General features: G+C 40.9%; 1 protein-coding gene across 2 annotated transcripts in view; it reads right to left on the bottom strand.

The window, feature by feature from the left end:
* Positions 1-268: 268 nt before the first annotated feature.
* Positions 269-20120, bottom strand: part of PRKAR2B (protein kinase cAMP-dependent type II regulatory subunit beta) — an 89228-nt gene continuing 69376 nt past the window's right edge. Inside the window, exons 5-11 of one of the 2 annotated variants that reach the window (XM_045793455.2) lie at positions 16190-16296; positions 13327-13480; positions 8865-8966; positions 7131-7205; positions 4769-4834; positions 4515-4653; positions 269-2266 (exon numbers count right to left, since the gene is read on the bottom strand). In XM_045793455.2, coding sequence (XP_045649411.1) covers positions 2133-2266; positions 4515-4653; positions 4769-4834; positions 7131-7205; positions 8865-8966; positions 13327-13480; positions 16190-16296 — 777 coding nt within the window. In that variant the 3' untranslated portion in view covers positions 269-2132. The remainder of the gene's footprint in view (positions 2267-4514; positions 4654-4768; positions 4835-7130; positions 7206-8864; positions 8967-13326; positions 13481-16189; positions 16297-20120) is intronic. The other variant, XM_045793456.2, reaches the window with a different exon arrangement.

The raw sequence follows: 20120 nt of genomic DNA, 5'->3' as shown, positions 1-20120 counted from the left end.
CTACACAGCCAAGTTAGTCTGCGGCCTACTGCAATTGTTTAGACCACATATGACTAACAGTTAAAATCTGTAAATCCTATTGCCATAAAGAACTATACTCTCTTCTTGCATTAGGTCTGGGGGTGCGTGTGACTTTAACGTGAACCCCCTGTCTGTCCTGCTTCTCGCATAGTAAAATAAGCACCGTCCAAGTCCCAGGACAGAAACAAGAGAAACAAAACACAACACAAAACAAAATAAAAAACAAAACAACAAAAAAAACCCAAACTTCATTAAAAACATTTTATTATAAAAGTGTGCTTTATTATAAGGTAAATTTAAATATAACCAACAATACTGAAAATAATGTAACTGGCATTTACAGCCTTGGTCAGAGTTCTTTATTAAACAGGCATTTGTTTGCTATTCCATGAATAGTTAACAATCAGCTTATGCAACAAGGTATCTTCAAAAAGAGGATAAAGAATACAGAATGATGAACCAGGAATCTGGGGGTTCTTTGTGGTTTTTCTCTTGTTTAACAGACCTGGCATTTAAAATAAAATCTGAAATAGAAAACAAATCATCTTCATGTCGTAAGCTCTCTTCCTACAAGAAAGTTTGCAAAATTGTTTAACAGTGTTCTAAAATGTGGCTAAGTTATACTTTACATACTTTTTATATGTACATTATTTGATGAACACATTTTTAACCATATTTTCATTATATATGTAAGACCATAAACATTCCCTAATAACATCACACTTTAAGAGCCACGGAATATTTTTACCCGGGTATGTATTTCTTTAAAACCTGCTTCCCACAATGCAATTGCTCATTTAAAAGTGAACAACTGGTTAGAACTAACCTCTCCAGACACTGGGGTCACATGGGCCTAGAGATCATGTTAAGAATAATACTGCTTTGGTTGAATGTAATTCATCTTATGGGCAGAAAAATAAGCACATCATCAATGAAAATCTATTCAGTTATGTTTACCCTGCACTTTTGAGTCCACATTAATGCAAATGGTAAGGCCTAAGGTACATTTGGATGGGGCAGAAATTCCTTTTATCTTTATATGTGGTTTTGCTTATAAAAATTTCTACCACCTTAAAGGAAACCCATGGGAGCAGATGTCTGCAAAGGATCATATTATGTACCCCTAGTGAAGAACAGAGAAACATCCTGTGGGCCTAAGGACCCCAAAATATTTTTGGTATAGGAGAGGTCTTTTTTTTTCTTTTCTTTCTTTTTTCTTTTTCTTTCTTTCTCTCTCTTTCTTTTAAAGCATATATAAGATCTCTGGCTTCTAGAAAACAGGTTTAAATAGCATTTAAAAAAAACATTTGTGACATTAAATGTCAAACTCAAACTTTTAAAGAGTACAGAGGACTACAAAATGGAAAAAGGAAGCAGATATATGCTTTATGAGGAAACTGTGTTAATGATCTCTCATCTTAAAGAGACTCTTCCCTATTATCATAACGACTACATTGCCCGTCCTTCGAACCACTGGAGTACGGAGGTTACTGACATTATGCCAAAGAAGTCAAAATGTACTTTATTGCAAAAATATAAAAGGTTTGAAAATTGCATATGATGTGTTCTACCCTTTCACCGTAGTCCAAGGCCAGCACATAACTTATCAAGCCAGAAAAACTTGAGAAAACAAAAATGTTTAAAACTGTACTTACTATATATAGTGAGTTGTAAAAAGAATGATGCCATGCTGTCCAGCATGAGTCACTGCCAAGGTCCCTTTTCATGGGCACAGTCACTAACACAGCGATCCGGGGAAGTCCACACGAACACGTATCACCCACGGCAGCGTCTTTTAATTATCTTCTTACCCACAGATACTTTCAGTATATTACAATCATCTGAATAAACCTTTCACTCAAATCATAATTTTGTGGAGTACAAAGTCATTTCATCAGTATGTCAGTATTTTTTTGACCTACTCTTTAGAAAGTGATGGTAAAGCCTATTGAGTATTAAATCACTACTCTGTTTACGGATACATTGTAAATGTAAAAAAAGGAAAAAACTTGAAATCACAGAAAATGCTTGGCATCTACACAAACACATTCTCAGTGGACTAACCACTACTGTGTAATTTTGTCACTACGGGTCTTGTCCGTACTTTTGCTTCATGCAGTGGGTTCAACAATATCCATGTTAGTTCCGAACAGGGCGACTAATTGCTCTTCATAGGTGGCAATGTTCCTTTTCATAATTTCCATGCAAGGTCCCAAAAGCCTTTCAAATGCCTGCACATCCATGGCTAAGAAAAGGAGAGAACAAAAGAAAAATAAATTTAACGTTCTTTTTGCAAATCTGAAAAATTCGAAGTCATTTATGATGTGTATTCTGCAGGTGTCAATAATGCAGTGGTATTTCTAGATATAATTCAAATGCAAGAAAAGGACATAAGGGTAAAAAGGTTCCACTTCAGAAAGTAAACAGCCAGTGCTCCCTTGATAACCTGATTGTGCAATGCTAGGTCGGGTGGGAGGTTCCTGGTCTATGGTAAGAAAAAAATAAGTGGCTGTTACAGCAAGGCCTTGGAATTTAAAAAAATAAATTAGTTTTGATGTCACCACCTCAGTAATATGAACTCCTTCAAGGTGGTAAGGGATTTTTTTTTCCTCTACTGTTTTCCCCTCTCAGGGTTTAAATGTTATGCTGTAAAGACCCAGTGTTACCTTTTGTTAATGTCTACTCTTCCATCCTATTGTCTAATCAATTCAAAATGGTGGCCAAAATGCTTTTGTCCACTTCTAAGGATGTGTTCTATGTCACTTTGCCTGCCTCTCTCCTGCATTTTTTTTTTAAGATTTTATTTATTTATTTGACAGAGATAGAGACAGCCAGCGAGAGAGGGAACACAAGCAGGGGGAGTGGGAGAGTCTGAAGAAGCAGGCTCATAGCGGAGGAGCCTGATGTGGGGCTCGATCCCATAACGCTGGGATCACGCCCTGAGCCGAAGGCAGACGCTTAACTGCTGTGCCACCCAGGCGCCCCTCTCCTGCATTTTTAAAAACTCAATTTGTAATATACACATGGAAAATATGATCACACTCTCTACCATAGAAATACAAATTAAAAAAAAAACATTTTTTTTGTTTTTGCCTCTCAAATTTGCAAAGGTACAAAAGACAACGTTTGCAAGAATAGAGGAAGTGGACGTTCTTGTATTGCTGGTAGCATGTAAATTAGTACAGACCAAGAGAGCCGGCAGTATACCTCGAATGCCATAAAAAGAAAGCGTACTCTTAAGAACATTTCTAAGGAAAAATTCTATATATGGGAAAGTAGTCTGTGCACAACGACACAAAAACTCTCTCGCATGCCCAAAATATGGAGCCCAAACCCCCAAAATATTTGCCAGTGGGAAATGACTGAATAACTTAAAATGTGTATGCTTACCTCATACAACACTACAATTTGATCGAATGAGAAATAAAATGATCAAGTGCCTACTAAGCTACAGTGAAGGAAAACAAAGCAGTTGACAAAACCTGAAAACCAGGAAACCCATGCAAATAAAAAAAGAGGAGAAGAAATTATCACAGGATCACGGGGTGGTGGTGGTGGTATAGGTGACTCTCATTTTTCCCAGCCTTTTCTGTATTTCTCAGATTCTCTTTAACGTGAATAAATTTGTTAGAGAAAAAAATTAACAGGGTTTCACTCACGTCACCTTTACTCTTCCCTCCTGCCTGTACTCAGGAAAATTACCGGTCAGTTTCTACCTACCTTCTCTCTCATACAAGTGTTAACACTTGATTAATATTATACTTACTGAGAGCCTTTTAAAAAGTGTCTTTTCTAAGAAGTTAATTCTGAAGATGCCTGCAGAGCTGGGGAAGCTGAGTTTATTCTACTGAGCTGTGCGTGAGAACAGAGTGGCTGATTACTGTGCAATCAATTTTCTTACAGTGTCCTCGACATGGACCCCTCCTGCCTTCCGTTTCTCACTATTAAAGTAAGTTCTTTCTCCCAGGTCAGATCTCAGATGCAGATAGAGGTCTTCCAGCTGAAGGTGACATTTGTGATGCCGCGTCATTACGGCTGGACAACAAAGAAAACCATCCTGCCTTTGACAAACCCAAGCCTTCGTTTCCTAGGACTAGGATGAGCAGGTGTTCCCACAGACCTCCCAGCTTGGCCTGCAGACCTTGATGGACGCTGTAAGAATACTAGCTGGCTTTTTTTTTTTTTTTTGAGGAACACAAACTTTATTGGAAAGATGAGACCTAAAACTCCATACTCCCAATTCTTCACTAAAACAAGATGTTCTTTCACGCCTGTACGGAAGAACAAAATAGTATGGGACGATTTGTAAAGAAAAAACGAAGGGCTCCCACAAATGGGATTCCATAATGCGATGAATCTTGACCTTGTTCTCTCTTGTGGGGACCATAAAACTTGGGGACCCAGTGAGCTCATCGGTACAGTCACATGAGCCCATGGAATGCAGGTATCACAACCGCAGGCAGGAGAGGCACGCCCACCGCTGGGACTCCTACCTAAACATTTGACGGTCCCGATGGCGTGCGCGGAAGCTGCCCGAGGTTTGTTAGTGACCAGAGCCAGTTCTCCAAAGTACTGGCCCCGAGAACACCGCGCGATCTCCACGGCGCCGTTCTCTTCCACTTCTGATTTACCCTGACAAGGTAAGGAAGAGCGTGAAAACTCCGTTACTGACCCTCGGGCGAGCATCAGAAAGGAAACCTGTTGCTCTATCGCTAACATGCATTTCTTAGGACTTGCCAACACCCACCTTTCTTTTCATAGTGATTTTCACTTCGCCCGATTCTACGATGAAAAAAGAATCCGCCAAATCTCCCTGTAAGAAGGAAACAGAAACAGAGGGTGTAAGTGCAGCTTTTGTTGACAGCAATGCTGTTGCTTCTCGCAGCCCTGCGATCAGCCCAGCTCTGCTGTACAGATGATTGGCCCGGAGAGCGAAGGCCCGGGGGAACAAACTATCTCACTGTCTACACTGAGAGGCCGTGATCAACAATTCTAGACTAATGAGCTCATTTGTAAAATTATTTGAAATAACAAAGTCTCTCCCATGGCACTTCTTGCTAAAACTAGCCAAGAAAATATGGCAAGTACTGAGGTACGAATTTGGCCCCAACTCCAGTCTGGTGACAATGTCCACGGTCAGAGACAGCAGGACTGTGTCCCAGCAGCACCTGGTGCCCCACTGGCCAATCCCGTGCTCCCCAAGAAGCGCTCACATGCGCACCCTGTGTCATCCTCTGATAACGAGCATCGGCAAGGTGGCCCAAAGAGGAGAAACTCTCAAGGAGGAGAAAACAAGCAGACTTATCAGGAAGCAGTCCACGTGGGCCCTGACGTTTGTACTGATGCTCCACTCTACCTCGGGGCCTCAAAAAGGCTTCTGAAAGTTGCCATTTCTAACTACATCTCTGCTTTCCCTTCTTTTTGTTTTTGGGTGAACTCTGCCTTGATTTCCAATGATGCCTCCCGAGCTAAAGAGTATAGTACAGATGAGAGCAGAACCTGACTTTTCTGAGCCTCTCAAAGTGATTATAGAGACACTTGGGAATTTCAAAACTGTTTGGTACATACAATTCAAGAAACACAGTATCAGATTACATCACAAAAATGTGGAGTCTAGACTTATGTAACATAGATATTTATGTTTACAAATGCTTAAAAAACAACTAATACCTAAAAATATCTTTAATAAATCCTAGGCATAATATATACATACATAAAATCTCCAATCTCTTATCTTTATACCCTAAGAGCTTCCTGTTAAATTTTAACAGTGTTTAAAATCATAATAGGTCTGTTGACTGCTGTGTAATTGTTTTTCAGATTTTATTTTTAAATAATCTTTACAGCCAATGTGGGGCTCGAACTCACAACCCCGAGATCAAGAGTTACGTGTTCTACTGACCAAGTGAGCCAGGCACCCGATACTTCTGTTTTCAAAACGTACTCTAAATGCACGTAAGAGTGGCAACATAGGGCCCGTGGGCTGTGCCAGTGTCGGATCATAGGTGTGATGGTGTGAACCGCAGTGAAGCCAGAGGCACTGGGAGAAAGTAGGGGGGAGGGCATGGGACCTCTGTATAATCACTGCGACTTACCATGAATCTGCAATTATTTCAAAATAAAAGGCTAAAAAAAATCATGTCAAAAGTGCTTGTGTACTTGGTTGTTTTTCAACTTCCATAAGTAGAACTTCGGTCTTGTTCTCTAATTTGACTCCACCTCCTTCCAACCCGACTATAATCTGTGTGTGCACACATGTGTACAGGAGAGAGAGACCCATTTACTTGTGTATCTGCCTTCTAAAACAATGACTCACAGACCTTGAGTCTCGTTCCACATATATCAAAAGAAAAAATAATACTTTAGATAAAAATTATAACACAGCATAAATGTTGTGCTACAAAAATTAGAGAACCTTAAAATCTGCTTACATCATTCAGCCGGTGCTGAGAACTGTAACTAAGAAATGCTATCTATCATCTGCCTGCTTTATCTGCGAACTCCGAGGTCGTCATGAATCCTACTTCTTGTCAGCTCTGCCCTAACCAAGGCGTGTTTTCCTACCCGTTCCAACTGGGATCTCGGAGAAGCATTAGGGGTTAAATGGCATGTCAGCCCCCATTTCGTGCCAGGAAGCTGATACAGTACATGGTACAGTGTGTTCCCTTCTTGATTAATTTTATCAGGGAGCAGCCCCAGGAGGCTTCATCCTGAACCAATCATGCAAAACTCTGCAGGAGCTCCCGGTGTACCTTCTGGGTCCCTGTTATCTCAAGGAACGTGCTCGCCTGTGTTTTCTGATTGTCAACGACATCTTATTGTTGAAACATTTGAATTTCATGTCATGTACAAACAGAAAATTATCCAGAAATCCACTGGATGATTTAATACACATTCAGCAGGAGTTACTTATATAAATTAAAGTATTCCAATAGCTTAATGGCTGTAAATTAAACCACTTTCAAGAGGTCATTTGGTGGAAGTAATATTCCTTTAAGCCACCACTACATACTAATTATAGACACATATGAAAAATTTATCAAGATCGGCCTCGTGGAAGAAACTTTTGGAATATAACCCTAAGCTGAATGACCTAAGAAGTATTATACCTGAGCAATGATTTGTTCTCCATCGTTGTATACTTTGGTGCCTATTACATCCACCACCTTCAGGCGTTCAGAAACCTTCAAAGAAACAAAGATACGATTAAACAAACTAAATGGGTAATCTTCTCTATTTCAGAAGGTAAAACGTGGTAGCCTAGAGGCCAAATAAACAGCAGCGTGTGGGTTTGTGCGTTGTATTAACTGCCGGCACTTTAAAAGATTTCTCAGGAAAATCTGAATTCCCAGCTTCTCTTGAAAAATCAGGAGACTCAGCACCACCCAGCCCACGTTAACGGCGAACGGCAGCAATGGGTTGTGGGTTCGGCAACTGTTCTGGAGCTGGAGCCCGGGTCTGGCTGGTGTCCCGCCCTGGCTTCCTCTGCTCCTTTATGTTCCCTAACTCCGAAGGCATGTGGATTTCCAGCCCCTGATCGCCTTTCATTTTAAAAGAGATGCCGTTAGACACGATCGGCCGCCTCATACACATTCTGTAACGTTGCCACAACCTCCACCAGGCGTGTACCGACAACCCAACAGAGGGAAACTGCGGGAGATGAGTCAGTACTAATCCCAAGGCTTGTGGCCAAGACGCAGGACGGTGGGGAAGGCAGGGGAGGAGGAGATCTGGGATGCGCTAAGTTCAAGATGCCCATTGGACATGTGAGCGCAAATGTCAACTATGTGGTTGGACAAGTGCATCTGCCGATCGACGGAGGATCCGTGCCTGGTGATGGCCATTTTAGGAGACACCGATAGCTAAGCAGTGTTTAAAGCCAGGGCATTTGACAAGGTCACCAAGTGAATAAGCGTAGCCTGAAAACAGAGGAGACCCTGGAATGCCAATCTGAAGAGGAAAGGAGAAGAGGGGTAAACAGCAAAGTTGACTGGGAAGGAGAAGACACACCGTGTTTCCACAAGCTCTCCCTGTAAAGGTGTAACTAGGGCTGCTGCCCACATTTCTATCATTACGTCAAGTCTGCTTTTACTTCTGTTTTTATTTAAATCCCAGTCAGCTAACATATAGTATAATCGCAGTGTTCAGGTGTATGACATAGTGATTCAACACCTCCATACAACACCCAGTGCTCATCACAAGTGTGCTCCTTGATCCCCATCCCCTATTTCCCCGTCTCCCCATCTGACAACCCTCAGTCTGTTCTCTAGAGTTAAGAGTCTGTTTCCTGTTTCTAGTTTCCCTCTGCTCATCTGTTTTGTTTCTTCAATGACACATGAGTGAAATCAGATGGTATTTGTCTTTTCTGACTTATTTCGCTTAGCATTATACTCTCCAGCCCCGTCCATGTCGTAAATGGCAAGATTTCATTTTTTTTTTTGGTTGAGTAATATTCCATTGTATATATACGCCACCTCTTCTTCATCCATTCATCAGTCGATGGACTACGTGGGCTGTTTCCATAATTTGGTTGTTGGGGATAATGCTGCTATAAATATCGGGATGTGTGTATCCCTTTGAATTAGTATTTTTATATTCTCTGGGTAAATACCTATGAAGTCTGCTTTTAGATAAAGACCACATGTAAATCCTATTACTTGTAAAACAAAGCAAAACAAGACATCTGCAGCTACAGGTAGTAAAAGAAATACCGTGTTACACAAACACCATCATTTAATCTTTTCAAATAAAAATATTCAAAGAAACTTTCCTACAGAACTAAATGTTCGAAACAAAACAAACTTTTAAAGCAAAATAAAACATAAGCATAAACATATACTTACTTCCAACGATTTAAGGAATGGCAGTGACTCGATAAAGCTTTCATACATTTTTCTCTTTTTGGCATTATTTTTTACAATTATTCTCCTGAAGGTTACCCTGTCCTAAAGGCAGAATAGCAGATACAGAGACAGGTAAGAGGTAGATTTTATTAGGAAAAAAATTTGAAGAGATAGTTTCATTTTAGTCCCAATAACGAACAAACAATAACTGAAGATTTTGAAATAAAAGGTTAATGTTATTATACATTTTTCAGATTTTTTTATTTCTGCAGGCATAAAACATAAACCCATATAAAATATTACTTTCTCTTTTTTTTAAAAAAAGGAAACAGTTTACTTTTATTTAGAACAGTTCTGGCCAACATGTAATTGGGATAAAGCCACAAGGTGGTGCTATTGCACCATTAAAAGGTGGTGCTATTGCACCATTCAAAAAAAGGCCACTAGCCCTGTCTTCCTCTAGCTTTATTGACATATAACTGATCGATAACATTGCGTCAGTTTAAGGTATATAACGTGTTGCTTTGATACACTTATATATTGCAAAATGATTACCACAATAGGGTTAGTTAATACTGGTATCACCCCACAAAATTACCCTTTTTTGTCATGAGAACATCTAAGACTTACTCCCTTTGCAACATTAAAGTATACAATACAATGTTAAGGATAATTACCTTATGTTCATTCAATCCCCAGAACTCATTCACCTTGTACCTGGAAGTTTCCACCCTCTGACCACCATGTCCCCCATCTCCCTGACCCTCAGCCCCTGGAAGCCACCTCTGCACTCAGTGTCTCTGAGTTCGGACTAACACAAGTTCTTTTACTGTAGGTGACAGCCCTAGGATGTCCAAAATCATGTCAGGGGAACGTGACCAGGATTTTTTTAAACGGAAGTTTAAAAAACGAAGTTAAAAAATTTAACTTACAGTTATAATGGACCTATAATATTATATTAGTTTTGGGTGTACAGTATAATGATTTGGTATTCATATATATTGAGAAATGATCCCCACAGTAAGTCTGGTTAACATTCATCACCATATATAGTTACAGATTCTTTTTTTCTAGGGGTGAGAACTTTTAAGATCTACACTCTAAGCAACTTTCAAACATAGTATGCTGTAACCAGAGAGGCCGTGGTGGAGATGACATCTGCAGGTCTTATTTTATAACTGGAAGTTTATACCTTCTGACTCCTTTCACCCATGACCAGCATTTTTATAAAAAATAAAGACTAGAAAATCTCAGCATGCACACCTTTTAGTAAAGTGATGTTTAGTTATTTATTTCAGTTATACACAAAGACGCACATACATAAGTTAATATAGTAATATATTGGTGAATATACTGGTTGTGATATTTCCAAATGGAAATCTTAATGTGGGTTGCAGGAAAAAAAATGCACGAAAAACACTATTAGAATTTTTTAAATCATAAATTAATTATAATGAGATCTTGAAAAAATTATGTACACTAGGTTGTCACATCCGCATTGTCAGAGTTTTTCTTTTTTAAAAAATGTGTACAGAAGAACTACAACTTTCTTGAATATCAGTCAAATGCCAGTGTTTATCATTCTCAGGGTTCTCAAACGTTCCTCTGTTTATACTACTTAACCTCAAAGATACAAAACTCAATTAAGGAACTAGGGAAAATTTTAAAGATAACAAACAGCTCAAAAAATGGTTTTCTTACAAACTTTATTTTGAAACAATCCCTACAAAACTTTGTAATGGTTCTCAGTTAAGAACCCCTAAAATTATGTTGGTTTGTCATACACGGATAAACAATTACACCGTTTGAATATCCAATAAAACTGAAATATTTTCATGAATTATTAAATTACTGTGCCGACACAGTGAGGCTGAATTTAACGGAACTGGCGGGATGGGGGAAAATGCCAGCGTGGATGTAAGCCTCCAGGAAAGCAAACATCCTGTTCCCCAATTTAGTTTATTACAATTTGACAAGGGCTGTAATGTGGAGTTGTAATCCTATATAACTTTTTTAAAAGAGAAAAATGTGCAAGATAATTAGTAAAATTATTGAAATAATTTCCAAGCTTGGGTCTGCATCAGGGTCAGCTGTAGTATTAAAAAAAGGTTCTGAGACCCCTGACTTGAATGACTCGAACAACGTCCGTGTGTAGGGCTCACTAACCTACAGGTCATAAGAGTTCCCCAGGTGATTCTGATATATAATCAGGTTTGGGAAGCAGCTGCAACACCATTTTATGGAAAAAGTTTATTGCAGAACAGAGAAGACAAGAAATAGTTTAGTGATTAAAAATTAACCACAATGAGGTATTTGTCTCGGGGAATACTTCTGTTAGTGGTCCACCTCTTCACACCCACTCTGACATATAATTAAAATCCACAAAGTCCCATTTCAAATGTTTTCAGCCTAGTCATTTCAGTAATTGCCTTTCTGAATCATCGGCAGGGTCAACAAAGGGCTTTTCTCTTGGGATCTGCTTATCTTTCTACCTGCACTTACATGGCGGAGCTCCAATCTGCTGGCCTTAAAAGAAAAACATCTTTTCTACTTGACTTTCCCTGAAAAGGGGGATAGATAGTTCGGTAAGTGGCTCTTGAAAAACATATTTAAAGGATTAAGTGATAGGTTAATTCTAATTTTTAAAAAGTTCCTGCACTAGGCACATACCCCACGGTGATCATCACAAACTGTCCACTTGAATACCTTGCAGAGGGAAGTAAAAATCTCTGAGAAAGCTTAATCCTTCTTGATGGTTTAAGTATCACACACACTGGGAAATGCTGGGCCGTGGTACCCGGTGTAAGGTGTCTACCAGGGCTGCAGATTATGAGTACTCAAGGGGTCAACCTGCTGCACGTGTGGTCTTGTTCCAAGGACGTGCGGCAGGAGGCTTATGGACCGTGCACCCCTGGGGCTGGCAATCTCATCCGAATGATGGCACTTAAAGCAGATGCCTTCCTTACTGGGACAGGTCACGGCGGACTCTAGATGGAGCCAACCACTCTGCTAACCAGTAATCACGTCCAATGGACCTAGCCTGGTCTGGTTTGGGGTTTCTACTTGCTGGCTTTGGGTGTTCAAATCTTTAACAGTCCTTAAAACACACCAGACCACGAGATTCTTCTTGTGTGAAACAATTCCAAATTTCCTTGTACAGCTTAAAATGTGACTCACCACCATTTTTACTACGGCAACAGTAACTGCCTGATTTTAATAAGAAGAAACGTACAATATGTATGGTTTCTCTAAGAGATTTTTATCAGAATTAAATGGCTGAGTCGACACGGAGCAACACGTTACCTGTGTGAAGCTACATATGGTCCTTGGGACCCAGACTGCAAACAGACTTCCTATTCCCTCCACCTCTTCTCCTTCCACAAAAGGATTTTTGAGAGAACATGTTGAAACTAGAGAGTGGGCCGTTTTTAACAATTTAAGAAGGAAATACAAGTATTGCAAATATGCCCTAAAATCATAGTTGCTTAAAGTGTGCTCTGGGCACAGCAGCACTGGGGTCTCCTGGGAGCTTAAGGGAAATGCAAAATCACAGGCCTCATTCCAGATCCAGGGAACCAGGATCTTTAGTTTAACTATATTCCCAGGTGATCCATAAGCACATCGGAGTCTGAGAAGCACCAGCTTAAACACAGCCTTCCAGAACTGGCCACTCTGCACCCCGATACCATGTATGAAAACAATCTCCCTTCCCACCTCACCCAAGGATCTTTAAGTCTTGTAGAAATAGCACCATTAAATTCATTTTAAAAGCCCCAGGTCCCACTCCCGCAGAGTCTGATTAAATGAGTCTGTGATTGGGCCTTGGCAAGAGGATTTCTTTTTTAACGCCCTCCCCCCAACCTTCAAGTAATTCTGATGTGCGTCCAGGTGAGACACACAGGCATCCAGCTGTGTTTCCAGGCAAAGTTGTTAGCATCTTAGAGCACATCTTAGAAGCGGGGAGGCTTCCCAAATTCTAGCGCGCGCCCGAGTCGTGCGGTGGGTTTGCTCCAGCACAGGCCTCCGCGCCCCATCTCCAGAGCTACTGACTCGGTGGGCCCCAATCAGTAAGGGAGGCGGGAAGAATCTGCGTTTCTAGCAAGTGCCCAGGTCATACGGATGCTCCTGGTCAGGGGACCACACTTAGGGAAGCACAGATCATATCACAGAAAATAGCATGGGAGTCTTTGTTCATTGGTCTGAGTGGCTGGTTTTTAAGGGTGGGTAAAAGAGGAGCATTTCGGATCTGAGTCTTTTTCTCAGGACCAGTAGGTTAAGCTCCTGACTTCACTGGGAAAAAAACATGAAGATTTAACCCAGCGCCCAAAATTTCTGCATCCAGTAGTTGCTTAATCAGATTGCAAAGAAATCCACCTATTAGAACTAAAAGACTCTACCTGCCTGGCTTTGGTCATAACCGTTTTTACAAATAACACTCAGGTCAAATGAATCTTTCACTCACCAAACCCCACAGAGCACCGGGAGACGTAGCAGTGATTGTAGCCGCTCTGGGCGTGTTGTACATTAAGGCCAGTTCACCAAAACTCCCGCGGTTGTCGTAATTCCCCACACACCTTCCGACGCCATCGCACTTCACATAGATATCAAATGTTCCTCTGTCGGACAGATGAAGAAGAGGTCAAAGTAACTCCAGTCAAGTCTCATGACAAAAAGACATCATTTCAGAGAAGAGCCGTGTTCGACAAAATCTCCTTTCCACCTTCCCTTTCTCCTCCGATGACAAGTAATAAAAGGGCATCGATATGTGCCAGAGACAACATCTGTGCTAGACAAGCAGGTAGAGACCATCAGCTAGACTACGGTAAGGACCGGACATGTGCCTGCCAGGGGAAAATGGGACCAAGCAATAAAAGTTGAATGATAAAAAAGTTAGACCCCAACCAGACAGAATACCGCACAGACATCCTTCTGAAGCAGCGGACCGTGGTTATCTCTGAGCGCAAGAAGAGCGAAGGATGTTTTAGGAGTTTTTGTGTCTAAAGAGAACATGTATTACTTTTGAAATCAGAGGAAAATAACTTTTTAAAAAAGAATACAGCTCTGACAATGTGGTCAGCCCTACTCTGCAGCCCTACTCTGCAGGCTCTTGTACCATCTACGGGAGCGGCCAGCAAAGCAGGGCCCACGGACTGGCTGCCTGCTTTCCTGTGTTACCAAAACACAACACACGGGTCCGCCTGCGCCTTCTCGATGGCTGACTGTATGTAACCACAACAGCAGAGCTCAGTAGCTGTGACAGACACACAGCCTCGACGCCTAAAGACTCACTCAGGCTCCTGACCGCTTCTCGGGCTTTACTGCAGACTGACCCCCCCAAGCTAAAGCAAAAAGTGGTGGAAATTCAGACTAAATATCTGATTCTGGTCTTTCTGTGGGTCTTTTTATCCTGTGCTTATCTTTTATTTGGGCTCATGTTCTAGGCAAGCGTCTGTCTGGCACTGTCCTACGTATCTCACAGACCCCCTGTCTACAGAACTACACTCTTCCTCTGGACGACTGTCTTCCCATACACTGTGTTTTATCCGAGACCATGGCTTCAAGGCTTGCTGAAACACCTGAGAGGACAGAGCAGAAATTCTTTGGCTTTATTCTGTTGTCTAAATCCCTGACAAAGACAAAAAAAGGGAGAGCTTTTAAGATTAGGAAAGGACTGTGAATGGTAAAGATACAACAAAAGCCAAAAACACAAGATACGGCGCAAAGAGATTAATGAGTAAGAGAGTGACTGGCTGCATGTGCATGGGGAGAAGGGCTTTTCAAGGATCCTTCCAGAATCGGTTTCATGACTATTTTTCAAGCACAGACTAATTCTTCTATTAACACTATTTACACTTTGGCACCAAAACTGTTTTATACATTTTCTACTTTGAACAGAAGAAAGTACATGACAAATGTGCTGAGGAGATGTAAAACGAGCCCCCAGTCTAGCTGCCGGCACACAGTCTAAAGGCTGTACCACCTTCTCATACACATTTCTTCCCTGATAACATGAGGCGTCGGGCAGAGCGGAGCCACAGAAAAACCACAAACAGTGGTCAAGAGACCCGGATGCCACGCTGGCTGACCTTCGCCGACTCCCGTCGCTTCTGTGTGCCTGGGAGTTTTCACCTACCAAACGGGTGATTAGGCTCTAACTGACCAGGGAAACGTAAGGGAGCTTTTATCGTATTTGGGTTTGCCTTATCCCCCCACAGTTAAACAGTTTAACAGCTGAGTGAATTTCTGACGTGTTTCACTGATGAAAGCTGTTAAGGATCCTAAAATCAAGACTTTAATTTACATATGGAATAACTGGGTCTGTTCTAAAGTCAGAGAGCTCACCCCAGCCCTTGCCAGTGGCTCTACAGGTCGCCACGGCATTAGGATGAGGCAATGGAGGAACTGGTGAGAACCCTCCCCTCGGAGAGCGTGCAGGACTGCTGATGTAGGAGAGATGCCAACCCCAGAGCCAAGGCAAGAAACGACGCTGCGCAGACAGATGGGGTGTGATTTTCCGCAAGGCTCTGAGCTGAGCACAACTCTACCCAGAAAAGCAAATGCAACCCAATGAATCCGGCCGGGCTGGGAGATGACTGTGCGGCCCCCAAAACAGGAGGGGCCGGGGATGCCAACTGTCTCATGGGCACTTTAGCATCACTTTACCAAAGTGAAGAAATAAAGCCTCCGTTCAGACCGCTTCCCCAGTACAGTCCAGGGCTTTTACCTAATTATCGCTTAAAGCACGCTGTTCTCTGATGAAGTAAAGCACAACTGAACGTTTTCCGAAATTACATTTTCAGTCTGAATGCCCGCCTTCCTATTTAAATAAAAGAATCTCTCTACAGTGTTTTAAAATAACTTCTCTATAAGGTTTTTAATGCACAAGAATGCATAAACAGTTTCTGGAAAGCACATAAACTGCCCTCTCCGCCATGCGCGCGTTTCACTTTATCGTTAATAAAGACAGAACAGATTGAGTTATATGATTCAACACCCCAGATGCCGTGCTCTGCCTCCCTTCTAAGTGTAACAGGCGTCCTCTCAAGCCAAAGTTAATAAACGAGGCAGCTCACAGTGAATGACTGAGATTTAGGGCTCTCACTAATGAAAATCATCCGTTTTTCTATAAACGAGGCCTCTTTTCATGATCTGATGTGGCTGTACCACACGTATTCACAGCAGGCTTCCAGGGCCTATTATGGAGTAACAGGAATAAAGAGGTAACAGCAACTATTGAATATTAACTTGCCGGTCATTACAAGAACCGCGGAGACTTTATACGGAAGGTTCATTACATTCCCGCAGTGAGGTTACGCGGAACTTACCTATCAATCACATAGAAGTTGTCGCCATCATCGCCTTGATCAATTACATGCTCCCCTTCTTTGACCAGTTTTTCAAACATGGCATCTAACACTTGAGACATCTGCTCCTATTTTTTAAAAAGAAAAGACACAATCCTTATGTTTGTCTACAATATGTTCTCTTAACTAACCATCAACGGCTTTAGATTACTGTGAAGCAGCTCGAAGGAACAGAAATATCATCACTGTCGTTAAATCTTGCAAAAAAAAAAAAAATACACAGCACAGTTGTTCTTACCACCTAACAAATGAGATGATTATACATTTCCTTTCGTATTCAGTACCTGAAAGTAATAATAATTAGTTATTTTGGAGTATTTCAGCACAACGATCCCCACTTCCATATACTGAAAAATCAACCACCAGATACGTTATGCATGAAATAGAAGCAAGTAAAACGACCAGGATCGTAAAGTACGGCTGCAGATTATGTAGAGATTACCTAAATACTGAAGTGAATCCAAACTCTGGTTTCAGTCCTTTTAGGTTTTAGCACCAAAAACAAAACAACAGAACAGAAAAACAACATAAGCAAACCCCAAAATGACTGTGGCAAATTTGTTATCACTGTTCTTTATCACCATGGTTCTCTCCGAGAAGCAACCATGTACCTCCGTAGGACAGATTTATTAACACGGAAGCCAGAAATGCCAAACCTAACAACTACTTAAACTATAGAAAATTTTTATTCTGCTAAAGTGTGGTTGACAAGCTCATGGACAAACTTCAGCTAGTGAGAATAATCTAGAAGGTGAAGAAATCTTTCCTCAGAACAAATACAGGAACAACTCAAAGACCCTTGAACAGACAAAAGGGCTCTGTGTTTCCCAAACTGGGTTTCGTGGAACCCATTAATTTTGTGGAGGTGCCACAGTGATTGATTCTGTAAACTGCTGATTTAACAGCCTCTATAAAGTGTATCTGAGCCATTAAATATTAAAACTAATAGAAATCAAAACGCTGAGATGAATTATATATACACAATTGTTTCATGAGGTTAAATTTCTCATAAAATTAACCATGGTTAAGTGAACAAGTCAGTGGCCACAAAGTTGGGCAACTACCACTTCTTAGCTTCCATTGTCATCGCCCCAAAAAGAAGCCCTGTGCCCACTAAGCAGTCACTTCTCTCTTCTCCCCTAACTGGCCCCTGACAACACCTACCTGTTTTCTGTCTGTAGGATTCCCCTAATCTGGATGTTTCCTACAGTGCAATCATACAACGTGACCTCGTGCATCTGCCTTATTTCACGCAGCGTACGGTTTTCGAGGTTCATCCTTATTCTGGATAAATCCTACTTTATTCCTTTTTACAGATGAATAATATTCCACTGTAAATACACCATGATTTGTATATCCATTCATCCATCAATGGACACCTGGATTGTTTCCACCTTTTGGCTACTGTGAATAGTGGGGCCACAGAACATTCACATTCAAATACTGAATATGTCAATTCTTCTGAGTTATACTGAGGAGTGGAACTACCGAGTCATGGTAATTCTAGAACTTTTTGAGCAAATGCCAAGCTGTTTTCCACAGTGCCTAAACCATTTTCTTTCCCACAAGCAAAGTACTAGGGTTCCAACTTCTCCACATCCTCGCCAACACTTGTTATTTCCCCTTCTTAAAAAAAAAATTATACCCACCCTAGTGGTGCTGGGCTGGTATTTCATTGTGGTTTCGGGACTGGCATTTCCCTAGTGACTAGCCATGTTGAGAATCTTTTCATATGCTTATGGGTCATTTGAGTATCTTTTTTGGAGAAATGTCTATTCAAGTATATTGCCTAATTTTAAGTTGGGTTTTTATTTTGTTGTTGAGTTGTAAGAATTCTTTATATATTTTGAATACTAGGCCCTTATATATATGATTTGCAAATATTTTCTCTTGGTGGAATGTCTTTCACTTTTTTCAATAATGTCCTTTGATGCACAAATTTTTTTTTATTTTTTATGAAGTCCAATTTCTTTCTTTTCTTTTCATATTCCTGTTTTTGGAGTCCACCTAAGAATCCACTGCTAAATCCAAGGTCATGAAGACTTACCCTCGTGTCTTCGTCTAAGAGTTTTTATAGTTTGGGAGCTTACATTTAGGTCTTGGATCCATTTTGAGTTAAGTTTTGCGTACAGTGTAAAGGAGGGGTCCAACTTGGTTCCTTTGCGTGTGGACATCCAGTTGTCCCAGCACCATTTCTTGAAGGGACTATTCTTTCCCCATTGAATGGTCCTGGCATGCTCATCAAAAATCAAATGGACATCAAATCAAATGTATAAATCAAATGTATAGGTTTGTTTCTAGACTCTCAGTTCTATTCCACCATTCTATGTGTCTACCCAGGCCAGTAACACGTTGTTTTTATTCCTGGAGTTCTGTAGTACAGGGTTTGGTTTGTTTGGGTTTTTTTTCCTTAAAGGTTTATTTATTTATTTTAGAGAGAAAGGGGAGGAGAGGCAGAGGGAGAGAGAGAACCTCAAGCACACTCCCTGCTGAGTGTGGAGCCTGACACGGGGCTCGATCTCACAACCCCGAGATCGTGAGCTGACCTAAAACCAAGAGTCAGATGCTTAACCGACTGAGCCACCCACGTGCCCCTGTAGTAAAAGTTTTGAAATTGGCAAGTGTGAGTCCTCCAACTTTGCTCTTCTTTTGCAATATTATTTTGAAGACGTGGGCCCTGCTTGGCTATCTGTACAAATTGAATAAATGAGACAAGAGCAAAATGTTAATGCATTTTCCTGGTTTAGCTTTATAATACATAAATGCTATCAATTTAAACTTTCATAAAATCATACTGATACACTGTGGTGAGTTTGCTGCCACCAAAATATAAAAAAACAACATACTCCTCCGTGCAAAGCATAACCCTGTTGAAATACCCATGAGAATGCTCAAAGCATGTGGCTCCTGAGAAGCTGGGTTGTGAGGGAGATTTCCTGTCCCTGACTACTCTTCTGTTTTTTTGGATTTTTTTAAATTGCCTAGGCACACAGACTTAGAGCTTTTAATTAAAAACCCGAGCTCTCTATTTGAACAGAGAACATACTATTGCCTCTTCACGTGGGCTAAGCAAAGCCTTTGGAGGAACGGTGGGGTGGGTCCTGCAGGAAGGGGTTTTCATCCCCTCCCTGGCTCCCTGCGTGAGTTCTGACACCTCCTTGTGAAACAGGAGCCCCCGCAGAAGATGAAGCCAATGTGGCGAGAGGCAGTGCTGTCTGGATGTGCTGCTAATTGGCCCCACAGGGACCGTTTTATCCAAATGAGTTCATCAACCAGGCAGCATATGGTCACCTATCAAAATTATGAAGTTTGATTAAATGGTTTACTAATATTTTGTTTCGCTTACTATTTATATCCCAACTCCTTTAGGCCAAATGGAGAGAGAATATCAGCTTTATTGATTAGCTCTTTCCCTAAATGTCAAATGGGAGAAAAAAAATGAAATACATTGCTCTAGTAAATTTTTTTGTTGTCTTGGTATTTAGCTGCATTTTAAAACTTTATAAAGCTTAGGAATTTCACACATGGATATACAAAAAAGTAATTCCTGGTAAAATACAGAACAATCATTTCTTCTAGAACTTCTCACTGTGACAGGTGTCTGTTCTAATCAATCAAAATGCAATTTCCCCATAATTATGCACAGAGTGAAAAGAACTTAGGAAATATTTAATATGCAGAGGCTTATCCCAATGACTGACAACTACAGTAGGAAATCCACATCTTATTCTACAGAATGCAAATTCGAGACTGAGCTCGATGAAAGGTCTCTAACTTCAAAAATAACAATTTACTCTCCATTAATGAAGGAACCTATCATGGAGTATAGGGAAATTATTTCAGTTTGCCTCAAATTAGAAATATTTCAGAAGAAAAATGGCCTACTGAGTCG

This window comes from Ursus americanus, chromosome 3 (genome assembly GCF_024610735.1).
Source record: "Ursus americanus isolate L20-20 chromosome 3, mUrsAme1.1.p, whole genome shotgun sequence".
Lineage (NCBI taxonomy): Eukaryota > Metazoa > Chordata > Mammalia > Carnivora > Ursidae > Ursus > Ursus americanus.
Note: the sequence above shows the minus strand (reverse complement) of the source record. Positions and strands in the feature narration are given on the sequence as shown.